The sequence below is a fragment of the Mixophyes fleayi genome, chromosome 11 (genome assembly GCF_038048845.1).
Source record: "Mixophyes fleayi isolate aMixFle1 chromosome 11, aMixFle1.hap1, whole genome shotgun sequence".
Taxonomy (NCBI): Eukaryota; Metazoa; Chordata; class Amphibia; order Anura; family Limnodynastidae; genus Mixophyes; species Mixophyes fleayi.
Genome location: NC_134412.1, coordinates 89890172 through 89903428, shown reverse-complemented (window position 1 = coordinate 89903428; position 13257 = coordinate 89890172). Strand labels below are relative to the sequence as shown.

At 39.0% G+C, this 13257-nt stretch overlaps 1 protein-coding gene across 1 annotated transcript; it reads left to right on the top strand.

The window, feature by feature from the left end:
• The first annotated feature begins 295 nt into the window (after window positions 1-295).
• LOC142107815 (indolethylamine N-methyltransferase-like) lies at window positions 296-7330 on the top strand. Its single transcript, XM_075191436.1, has 3 exons — window positions 296-476; window positions 1991-2198; window positions 6652-7330. Exons 1-3 carry the CDS (start codon window positions 326-328, stop codon window positions 7073-7075), a joined length of 783 nt encoding a protein of 260 aa, XP_075047537.1. The 5' UTR covers window positions 296-325; the 3' UTR covers window positions 7076-7330.
• Window positions 7331-13257: the final 5927 nt, after the last annotated feature.

The window sequence follows — 13257 nt, the reverse complement described above, 5'->3', positions numbered from 1 at the left end:
ACTTTAATTAAAGAGCTGATATTATTTGTTATGTATTTGTACTAGAGACATCATAATGTAAGGTACATAAATATTTGTTCCATTTTATTACATATAAATTGTAAAAGAGGATAATTTATTCCGCATTACTAGCTTGTGATACCATCACATGTATTCCCATGAACAACTCGGGAAGATAATAAATCATTATGTACAAACAATCATGTTATTCCTGATGATGAATCATAGCTGGATCCTTGTGTATATAAACAGAACTCATGGACCAGTCAAGTGCAATAGAGTCAAAGACGTGAGAGTCAGTCTGTCTGTGATACAATACTACAAAATGGATTGTACATCCCATAAGTTCTATCTTGAAGACGAGTTTGATTCTAGAATGTTTGTGGACATGTATTTTTCAGATAAACCAGATATGGTCTTTGCAGATGATGCATTGAAATTTCCCATGAAGAAACTTCACCAGACATTCAGTGCAGGTATGTACACTATACTTTATCTTGCTGCTAAGATTATATTATTTCTTTGTTAGGTACATTTATTTAAAGTAAGAAACAGCTTTTGCATTTGCTACTTCTAGTTGGCATTTAAAAAACACAACCTCTATTCCACACTTGTCTCACATGTTTAGTTTTGAGATTGAAGCAATGTCTATGATAGTGTCAATGAAGACAGAACATGTTAGTGTAAATATAGAGGGATTTTAAACTTTCCCGTATTAAGGAAATATGCAAAATCAGTACTGTAGATCTTCCCACTCACATGCAGACATATGTGAGAATGGTGTGTCATGAAGTAGCCTGCATCATCCAGATTGATTGATCCATCGAAAACTAGCTTCTTCCATCTTCCACATGTTGCCCAAGAAAGCACAGTAAATATACCCCATGACATAATGCACCTGTTAATTGATTTGAAATACAATGATACTAAGACATTCATGCAGCAATTATTGTGCAGTTATTGTGCACTGATTTGTAAAACTTTGAAAGTAAAGCGACCATTAAATAATGAATGTAGGCAGAGGGGTCTCAATATGTTAAATATTTAATAGTTGTGAAGAGAGCACAAGTAAACTATTTGTATATTATTTCTAATAACCCTCTGAATGGTGAAGTACTGTAAGTCTGGAAAGTGGTTCTCTACAGGGCTTAAAATTTTGTAAGAGCAATTTAAATGGTAGACCCTAGTTTCATGGTTTCCTTTGGGACAAGGGACTAACCTGGATCCACTGTGGATTACACCTAAAGTTAGTTTTTTTATTCTCATTATAACTGGAGAGATGTTTTTTTTTATTTGTTTTTTTTTTTTTTAATTTACGCGACTCTCTAGCTGTTATTATTAGGTAATAAGGTGCCCTCTCAGCATTCCTAGTTGTTTATTTAATAATAGCACAAACCCGCACTACTGCCGGTGTGTCTAGGAAAATCCTTCCCAGGCAGGAAGGGGGAAGGTGGATTACACTAAAAATTCTGATCCCACGCCACATTCATTTGTATCAATTATTGTCTTCACAATGATTGACATCCCAATTTTTTAATTGAATCATGATCATAGTTTTAGTTTTTAAGTATCATTTTCTTCTATTTATCATTACAAGGTGTTGGCAGGCATATTTTCATTTAATATATATATATACAGCACTGTTTTATTTAATTTATGAAAAGAACCACTGTGATTATTGATAATATTACATTTCACATGTTTTATGAGGGTACATTTCGTTCCTACACCCTTATATTTACTACTGTTGACTGTCAATCAATGTTTGCATGTTTTGGTGCAATAGGTTTTCCCAGATGCCACATGTAAGGTTTCACCTGGTATAAATCTGGCTGTGCGGATAACAGTTTACATTCCTCATACATTTAAGCAGTAACAGGAGCATTGTGATGCTGTTGTGTATCCATAACATATCACATTACAGAATGATGTGTAGAACAGATGTTACATAACGTATTGCACTTACTAATCATTGGAATCTTCCCTGCAGGTGAAATTAAAGGAGACACTTTGATTGATATCAGTTTTGGTGCCTTTATCCACCATCTCCATTCAGCCTGTGATTTTTTTAAAGCTATCTATTCATTAAAATTCAGTGAGAAATGCATTATGGAACTGAGCCGATGGCTGAACACATGCACAGGAGCGCTTGATTGGAATCATACATTATCATACGTTACAGCGTTAGAAGGAAACAGGTGAAGTATCTGCACAAACATCTCTCTGTCTAAGGGTAAACCCACTGTCAGTACACACTGACCTATTTTCCAAGTGCTTTACACTCCAGAAACAAAACAATGAGTGTTCACAGAGTGAAACAATTGGAAACGTATCTTGTTGTATGGACAGTTGGTTTTTATATATATTTTTAAATATTTATATATTTTATTTTATTTCTACAACATGTGAAATAGTAGTTTTTCTTTAACTATTTGTTAATAAATGTTGTTCTTTATTATTTTATGAAGTAGTCCAAAGGGATAAAAAATAAGCAACAAAAAAAACTCCAGAACAAACTGGCACTGCTTGATCCTTCTGGACAGTTATTAATCAATATGTAAGTCATATTCTACATATAAAATGTTATTTAATAATATCACAAATGCTTTACTGTTAAAACTCAAGTAGAAATCTTCTTTCTTTCATTAGTCCAAATGGAAATGTCAACTAACGCAGCGCAAACTTCATATAATATAACTGCAACGGTAATGATTAAAGTCAGCTGGTAGGATTAATATACAATCAGCCTATCAGAAGTGAATAGCTAGCACTGCTGATCATTTTGTATCGTTACACCTAACCTTCAGTATCTAAAAGGTGAATGTGGGGATGCATCCATTGTTAATCGTGTTTCTTTTACGTGAATTACTGTACTGAGCCAACGCTTGCCTGCTACTTCCTACACTAAGGTTCTGCAACCTCTGACACGCGTGCCAGACATGTCACTCAGACCACTACTCTCTGGCATGCTGAGCTTTGCAGTTGTCAAACTAAAGAAACTGAAGATGGGTGAAATGGAGCTGCTGCACATGCACAGCAGGGGGTAAATGTATTAATGTCTGGATTCTTCAACTCCGGCGAGTTCGGCGTTTTCAGCGTTTAAATTTAAAGTGGTGCTGCCTTGTAAAGGGAAGTTTCCCTTTACACGGCAGCAGGAGCAGGGGGCACCAGTATGAGGGACAACAGGAACTGGGAGCACAATTATGAGGGACAACAGGAACTGGGGGCACAAGTATGAGGGGCAACAGGAACTAGAGGCGCAAGTATGAGGGACAACAGGAACTGGGGGTACAAGTATGAGGGACAACAGGAATTGGGCTCACAAGTAAGAAAGACAACAGGAACTGGGGGCACAGTTATGAAGGACAACTGGAACTGGGGGCACAGGTATGAGGGACAACAGGAACTGGGAGCAAAAGTATGAGGGGCAACAAGAACTGGGGGCACAAATATGAGGGACAACAGGAACTGGGCTCACAAGTACAGTCAAGTCCATAAATATTGAGACATCGACACAATTCTCATATTTTGGGCTCAATACACCACCACAAAGGATTTGAAATGAAACAAACAAAATGTGCTTTAACTGCAGACTTTCAGCTTTAATTTGAAGGTATTTACATCCAAATCAGGTGAATAGTGTAAGAATTACAACAGTTTCTATATGTGCCTCCCACTTTTTAAGGGACCAAAAGTAATGGGACAAACTAAACAAGTCTTCATCAAGTGAAATGCAGCTCAATCGGATTCAGGTCAGGTGAGTGACTTGGCCATTGCATACCATTCCACTTGTTAGCCTTAAAAAACTCTTTGGTTGCTTTTGCAGTATACTTCAGGTCATTGTCCATCTGCACTGTGAAGCGCCTTCCGATGAGTTCTGAAGCATTTGACTGAATATGAGCAGATAATATTGCCCGAAAGACTTCAGAATTCATCCTGTTGCTTTTGTCAGCAGTCACATCATCAATAAATACAAGGGAACCAGTTCCATTGGCAGCCATACATGCCCACGCCATGACACTACCACCACCATGCTTCACTAATGAGGTGGTATGTTTTGGATCATGAACAGTTCCTTTCCTTCGCCATTCTCTTCTCTTCCCATCACTCTGGTACAAGTTGATCTTTGTCTCATCTGTCCATAGGATGTTGTCCCAGAACTGTAATGGCTTTTTTAGATGTTGTTTGGCAAACTCTAATCTGGGCTTCCTGTTTTTGTAGCTCACAAATGGTTTACATCTTGTGGTGAACCCTCTATATTCACTCTTGTGAAGTCTTCTCTTGATTGTTGACTTTGACACATATACACCTACCTCCTGGAGAGTGTTCTTGATTTGGCCAACTTTTGCGAAGGGGATTTTCTTCACCAGGGAAAAAAATTCTTCTGTCATCCACCACAGTTGTTTTCCGTGGTCTTCCGGGTCTTTTGGTGTTGCTGAGCTCTCCGGTGTGTTCTTTCTTTTTAAGAATGTTCCAAACAGCTGATTTGGCCACACCTAATGTTTCTGCTATCTCTCGGATGGGTTTGTTTTGATTTTTCAGCCTAATGATGGCTTGCTTCACTGATAGTGACAGCTCTTTGGATCTCATATTGAGAGTCGACAGCAACAGATTCCAAATGCAAATGTCACACCTAGAATCAACTCCAGTCCTTTTACCTGCTTAATTGATGATGAAATAACGAGGGAATAGCCCACACATGTCCATGAAATAGCTTTTGAGTCGATTGTCCCATTAATTTTGGTCCCTTAAAAGCTGGGAGGCACATATAGAAACCGTTGTACTTCCTACACTGGTCACCTGATTTGGATGTAAATACCCTCGAATTAAAGCTAAAAGTCGGCAGTTAAAGCACATCTTGTTAGTTTCATTTCAAATTAATTGTGTTGGTGTATAGAGCCCAAAATATGAGAATTGTGTCGATGTCCCAATATTTATGGGCTTGACTGTATGAGGGACAACATGAACTGGAGGCACAATTACGAGGGACAACAGGAACTGGGGGCACAAGTATGAGGGATAGCAGGAACTGTAGGCACAACTATAAGGCATAACATGAATTGGTTGCACTACTTCTTATCCTTATATTATTAAAGACACCAATGTGGTTTAATATAGAGACAACAGGTGTACTTAAGCAGGATATTAACTAATTTCTACATTAAAACATATGGTCCATATTTTTTTTTTATTCTAATGCTCACTAATATAAAAGGTGGCCATTTTTGTAAACTGGCGCTAACATTTGGAATCTGCACCTTATTTTCTTGCCCATCTATTCTATTAAACATTAAGGGTTAAATTCAAACATCGCTTCTTGTTTTATCGGTTCAAATGTGCCTGCTTGTCTGGTTTAAAGGTGGTTGTCCACGTCTCTCTACTTGGAACTGCCTCTGTTAAAGGAAGATCCACCTACTTTCCAGGTCTGAGCATTTGCAGTAATATATTGGTTGAAATAGTATGGGGAAATGTATCAATATGTATCAATATAAATGTAATTGTATCAAAAGGTATCACAGACTTATATTGTGTAACCCTGCTGATATAATGTGTCAAAAGTCTTATTGTTCCATGTAAGCATGCAGTGTCATTCCTTGATGTACTATTGTAACCCCATGTGTAGTGTATCCAGCCAAAACAGCTAATTGAGTCAAGCCATTCTATTGTCTAATCAAGGTAACAGGGACAGCATGTCTAGCTGCTAAATTGTTGACTGGGAGGCCCCTTCTGTAAAGGGGAGGTTTGAGACATTTGACCCTACTTCCTGGGTACAGAGAAAAGAAGATAGGGCGAGGAGAATGCCAGGAGAGGTATGCTAGTTTGGAGGATCCTAGTGTAGAAGACATCAGTGAAAAGGACTCTGGGCCAGGCACTGTGGTGCCGCTGGAGGGAACCCTACCAGGACAGGGTTGGTGTGAGCTAGTAACCCAGGCTAGGAGACACCATAACTGTGTTGCTAAACGGTAGTGGTAATATTGCGGGAGGATAAGACCCTGAAAGGGACAGAGATTATGACTTTGGAGTGCTGACTGCAGGAGGCTGCTGGAGGATACGTGCTACCATTTACCCTGTAACTTGTGAACGTCGTGTGGTGTTGTGCTGTCGAAATAAAGTCTTATTTTGGATATATCCTGGTCTACCCGAGTTAGTTAAATCCCACAGAGGGTAACTTCCATCCCAGCTAAGGGTGGTATCCTCACATATGGCTTAAATGAAACACGAGACTGAGGAGTCATAGGGATTGTCGTAATTAAATGTCGCTACTGTACATTTGGTTGAAGTGCACTTAAAGTGATCTAAGCCCTTATAAGTCAAAATGAAAAGTGTAGAAGGCATCTCATTGAATATATAGAGCGAGGGCCGGTTTCTGACACTTTTGATGATGTCGGAAAACCAAGTTATTTTACAGGGACAAAAGTGTTGTTGACTCTCCTGGAAAACATGAAACCACTTCACCCATTGAAACTCATTTAATTAATCCTGTCACACAAAACAAAATATTGTGCCGGCATGTAGGTGCTTATCTAGCCCAGTCTACACTCAGCAAGAAGTCTCCCAAACAACACAACTCTACTGTCAGAAGAGGCACATTGCTCAAAAATAGGTGCAAATGTCATTTGCAAATAAACCGTTTGTATTTGTATTTATCAGTGACCAAAGTGAGGACAAAGCAATAAGGTTGAAGACGGCGATAAAGCAGATTGTGCAATGTGGCATTGAAAAGGAAAATCTCACAGACCCGGTGGTGCTACCACAAGCAGATTGTGTGATCAGTACATGTCTGCTGGAGACCATCAGCAAAGACCAAGATGATTACATCAGATATCTGAAGAAAATTGTAAAGTTGATAAAACTTGGAGGACACCTGATATTATTTGCACTTATAAATACAACTTATTTCACGGTTGGAGAGGACAGGTTCCATGTTTTGAATTATGATGAGAACTTTGTAAGGAAAGTTCTCACTGGAGAAGGGCTTATTATTGATCACTGTGAAAATCACAAAAGAACATCATTGAGTGATCTTAATGATTATAAGTCAATTTTATTTATCACAGCTCACAAACAGGAATAAGTCTGGGCAGAGGCGGAACTAGTAAACTGTGGGCCTTGGTGCAATTATCTCCATAGGCCCCTGTGCACGGCACCTGACGCACCAATGGTAGTTCCGCCACTGAGTCTGGGGGAAAATGTAACAAATATAACAGCTCTTCTTATCAATTTGCAGATGTTAAACCTTAATAAAGTTATTTCAGCATATACCTGTAAATTTGTATTGAACTAACTTTATTGACACTAATTTGTTGTCTGTGGGTGGTGCTGGCAGCCTATCAAGAATCATTGCTGCCATTCAATCAGTAAACTGATAGTTGCTACAGTAACCATATTACATCATTCTAATTAGAGAAATCTCTTGATTTATTAACAAAATGAGAAATTAGGGTTTCAGTTCGGACTGTGATAAAGAAACTAAATGTCCAGATATCGATAAAGCATTGTTCATTTATTGCTATAGAGCCAGACATCAATATAGATAGCACGGCTCCAGATACACAAACGTACGACAAAGATATATCATGTGTTCATGTGCCATATAAGGAACAAACAATTCACTGACCAATGTTAGCACAGTCCAAGGAGAGTTTGTAGATCAAAAAACAGATGTCTCTCTCTCAGAGTTACATTACAGACAGATAACAGATTGTCAGATTCCACAACTACTGCAAACTTATTTCTAAGCCAGTTAACCCTTAATCTGCCTCCTCATTCCCATCTTTTGTCATAATTTTCTTTAATGACAACAATAACAAATATTAGCAATAGAATGTTTAATTTAAGAAGTTTCAGGAAAAGCAGCAAATAGAAAACTGCAGCCTGTACTAATCATACAGGAGAAGATGCCCCTTTTAGAAACTAATGTCAAGCAGGTCTGTGACCTTTTCATCTGAGCATGTAATGTTTCATGGTGCCCTTCACCATTACAAGACCCTACACTTCTTGTAAAGCTTTTCTCAGTTTAAACATTTCAGTGCTAGTATAAATTCTATTTCTACCTGTCAGAGATGACCTAAACGGGTCCGTTCTCCTGAACTCCGGCTGCTATACCTTGTGGGTATCGATCGATAGAGAAAACAGACAACTTCAGATGTTAGGCTGAAAATGTATCTGATTCTGACCAGCCCTAAGTCAGAGTAGCTTTATTTATACATAGTTTCACAGAAAAAGAGAGATAAGGAATGCAAGGTTTCTCAAGGCAACTTGTCCATGTCAGCAGTTTGTGGGCATGATGTAAAGCAGATGTCTTATCACAGTCACGTAGGCCTCAAGTGGGGGTCGGTGGCTCCTGGTACCAAAGTTGCTGGATGTGCACATTCTTGAGAAGAGACATGTTGAAGAAAAGATAAGAATGTGAGGCAAAGTTCATAGAGAATAGTCTGCAAGAAGCTGCAGACTATTCTTTTATCAGTAATTATACAAAATGCATTACTTTAAGAAGTTCATAAAATGTATATCTCTCACATACCTATGGACTTTACCCAATTCACTAGCTTAATGAATAAGAATACCCCATCTATATCACCTACTAGGACTATAAACCTATTATAAATAATATTTTCTATTTATTTTACCAATACTCCTTAACCATCCAAATATAGACCAACATTCAGTGTTTTTTAATCCTGTTTGTATATTCTCCATTATCTTTAATATTGAATTCCCTCATGGGAGTCTAATATGTAAGCGCAACACTCTTAATCTATTAAAGCAAAAACACTTCTCTTTGAAGTTAACACAAATCTAATAATTATCTAATTTGTAAGGTTACTTCTCTTACCTACCTTAATTCTTTATTCAAAAAACCGTATGTCCTAAAATGTTTTATTACCTACTTTATCAAGAATTTTTATTTTGCTAACTTATTATTCTTTTGAGGAATAAGTATTGTGCCTACCAGAGGAAAAATACCAATTATTTCATTTCTTATAATTTTTATAATCCCCCTCTGGAATCTCAGTTAATATCCTTATTACTGTAATCACAATACCCACAGTACAATTTCCTAGATATCTCTAATAATTCCACTTATAGACCCTATACAGTGGCGCACGCAGGGGGGGGGGGGTTTGAGTCTCCAGAAACCCCCCCTGTGCTAACTAAGTGGCCGATATAGCTACACTGTCCTATACAGCAGCCGCGGCGCTGTCAAAGAAGCGTCCGCGGCGGTGCTGTAGTTTATACAGCACCGCCGCGGACGCTTCTTAGACAGCGCCGCGGCTGCTGTATAGGACAGCGCTAAAGAAACGGACCTGCTGCGCATGCGTAGCAGCTCTCGCGGGGGGTGTTTTTGTTTTTGGGATCGGGGGGAACCCCCCCCTGACAATCCTCTGTGCGCCCCTGCTATAGTCTCACAAATAATACATGCCCTAAAGTAAATGTTGTGGAAGTAATAATTAACAAAAACCCTCTATAACCAATTGGTTCAATAGAATGAACTTGAATTTGATGTGTCTGTGCTTTTAAGAGGAAAAGTATTGGCCTTTCTCCTACATATTACACAATAGAGAAAAACAACAAGAAACCGAATCTTAGTAAAATTCCATTATTTCACAATGGCCGGACAAGGCCAAAGACATTGTTGCTCCAAATAAGGTCAAAAAGACCTTTCCAAGATGCCCCTCCAAGAATGTCACTTTAATGAAAATTAATGATATAGACTTAGAGTGTCATAGGTGATGTAAGCTGGAAAGGTGTGGTTTTGGCAATGATAAGTTACATTTTCTATAAAAAAATAACTTAAACAAATATAGATTGTTAATTGGCATTTGTCACCCGGGGCATATGTCTGCTTTGTCCAGTATGGCTGTATCTATGCATAATATCTTTTAATAAAGAATAGAAATAATATATTTTGGAAACCTGCTCATCTAAATTATTATTATTTGAAGAATAGAAAAGTCTTAGACAATGTATAACCCATCTTAGGTTTTTCTGTCCCCTTGCTTATACCATTGTTGATTCCTAGTCAATTATGTTCTCTTCTCACAAACCGCAGTAACATTATCACAATAAGAGCCATTATAAAAGAGAGTACTATTAGATAAATCAACTCCCCACCCAAATCCCTCTATGTCTATTCTGTCTGAACGGTATAAGTAACATGAGTCACGGAGGGGTTCATGGATTCAAAATCAAATTGTGCATATAGTTTTTAATATCAATTTCCATTTACAATGCTAACATAAAACCTTTCAGTAGATCAGTATAAACAGGTAGTCGAGAGTATTCTTGTTCAGACCAATGCTCCAGAATTGACACTGTACAATGTATGTTACATGTTGTCCATGTGGTATGTGCAATACACTTCATATCAATAAACAAAAGACATAATAATCTCAGCATGTACATTATATCAGGAAAGTTGCTGTATGTTTATTACTTTGATCGTCTTCCCACAGGGAGACCTTTAAATCCCATCTTGGGTAGGATAAGAGGGGGTGTAATTATCACCGATATCTCTCTAGGACCTACTCCAGAGAGACATCTCTTCCCTTGGTCCTTGATCCAGTGGTTGTTGGTGACATTGTTACAGGGAGAGAGACCATTTTAGTTGCTGTTAATTGAAGTGTTCTGGTTGTCTCTACAGATTCCGCTCGCTAACATTAAATCCATGCTATAACTCAGCTTATCAGTTGTAGGTATGGCGAGCAGTACCTGGTATGGGTCTTTATACTCGAGAGACAGGTAGTTGATTAACTTTGATTAAGACCAGATCACCTTCCACTTTTCCATGTTGGGCTTCTCGCACCTGTATGTGGATATGAAAGCAAAGGCTTGCAAGATATTAACAATAGGAGATCAAGAAGTCATTATTAAATTGCAAGGCCATTTCTGCAGGGAGAAATGTTGCTGGCATGGAGCTTCCAAACAATATTTCATACAGAGGCAGTTTACTCTTACCAGTTGGTGCATTAGTGATTAACATCAGGCAAGTGGTAGTGCATTTGGTTGTTTCAGTCCAGTTTGGGCACATATTTTAGGCATCTTTGTTTTTAAGTGTACCATTCCTTCTTTATACTTTCTTGGAACTCTTAATGATCCAGGAGCAATTTCTCACTTTGTGCCCAGCTGATGTGAAGGAATGGGTTGTGGATCGTGACCCTACATCATCTACGAAAGCAGCTAGACCATCAAATAATTATATGGTCACTCGGGCACCTGCAGCTAAAAGAGGGTCCTTTGTGCCAGGACGGCTAGCCTGGAAAGGGGAGGCGGTGAGGAGGAACAACGCCATCCCCCTCAACACCATCTCCCACTGTTTTGTCATCTTTTTGGAGGGTGAGGGCAAAACCTGTTTTGAGAGACTCCTGCTGATGTTTTGTATGCAACCAGGTGGTGCACATCACTACCACCTGCCCAGAAAAGAACAACAATTCAACCTTCCCTGCATTCTTCTCTAGCTAGACTCTGTGTTGCTGGACCCCCAAAGGAGTAGAAAGGACAACATGCAACATGTCACTGTTGGTGACAAGTTAACTTTAGGGATAAGAGACACGGGTGCTGATGTTACACTGCGCTTTCAGAACAGGTGAGGTTAGAGGACTTCATTCCGGTAAAATGTATTTCTGTGCAAGAGGTTGGTGGAATTCACCTTGCCGTGCCTATGGCCAAGGTTTATCTTGATTTGGGTGCTGGAAGAGATCTAAGACTGATTGAGGCAGGATGCTATCTCAATATGTCTCTAATGATGATGTTAGTGATTCTGCTGAGAATACCCATGTTTTTTTTCACAGGTTTATTGATTGACAGTGAAAAGGTTTGTTCAGTTATACCTGAAATGTGTAAACTTGGATGTGATAGGGGAAGTGTATGTTCTGTTGAACCGTGTGACTCATCTCAGGTAGCATGTGATAAGGCTGAATCTTGCAATGATGTGACTTTGTGTAAAGAACCTGAAATGCTCTGTGATCATTTTGCATCTTGCAATGTGAAAGAGATATGTGAAGTAGATATGGGCCAGTGTTAACTAGTGCAATGATGTGGATTTATGCTATTTACCTGAGGTAATAGGGAATAAGTTGGAAACCCCTAATAATAGTGACATATGTAATGATGTTAAGGTTACACATGTTACTGTGGTAGAAACTAAACCTGTTTTTCCACTACATCTTGTCGTGAGGTAGGGACAGGTGATAATGTTCCTACAAATGTTATAATTGACACTGATGTGGATAATATGACAGTTGCAAGTGGGGTAGAGGATACTGTGGTTAATTCTGTTTGGCTAAGTAATACCAATAGTTATACTCAGGTAATGTGTACAGAAGTTAGGGTACAGTGTAAATGGGAGGAAGGGCAGAGGGAAACTGTGTGTTCCTCTGTGCCAGAACCAGCAGTACCCGGGTTGTATTGAATGTGGGGGAGGCACATAGACATGACCAACGGGAAGTAGTGGGTGGGATCAAAGAGTTCCTACATAGAAGTCTAATGGGGAGGGAAGGGTTCTTCCAGGAAGCCCCCACTAGAAGATCTAGTTAGGCAGTGACACACAGAGTATAGCCAAGGAACCCAGCAACTTTTTTACTTTTTATCCCATCATAAAAACACAGAGTTGACAGGAAACAATTACAGGTAATAGCAGTGCCTCGCTGCAACACCTTCTACCTATAACACAAGCGGTGGGTAATGTTCCTTTTCCCTGGAGAACTGTAAAGACAATACACTCTGGTTTAGAGGTTAGGGACCCAGGTCTACCTGTATGTGTGGATCAGGGAGATTGGGTCACAGAACCCCTTAGATCACAGATCCCCCTGCTGAGCCATAGACAAGTCTGCACCCCCCATTTTGCTTCTGTTCCAAGCTGCTGAATTAGAGGTGACATGCTCTGCAGATAATCCAATCTCTAGGCTAACAAAAGGGAGAGGTCTAGTAGACAAGCCTTGTAATGAACTTCACAGAGAGGACGATCACAGTAACTGGCATTGGAGACCGGGCCAAACTGAGAAAATAATGCTTAAATCAAAACATGCGGTGCCTGAATTTATAAGTCTTGTCCCAGGTGGGAGCAAAAATTTTCTTGCAACAGACAGATTTCTTGTCACCTTCTTAAAAGGGAGAGGTGTCATGAAAAGAGAGGAATTACAGTTATAAGGATTAACCCATAACAAAACTGTGGTGAGTAAAGAAAAATCATAAGGGACTACATTGTAAATACTGAATATCAAATGAATTCATTTAGTAAGTTATAGGGTAATGCAA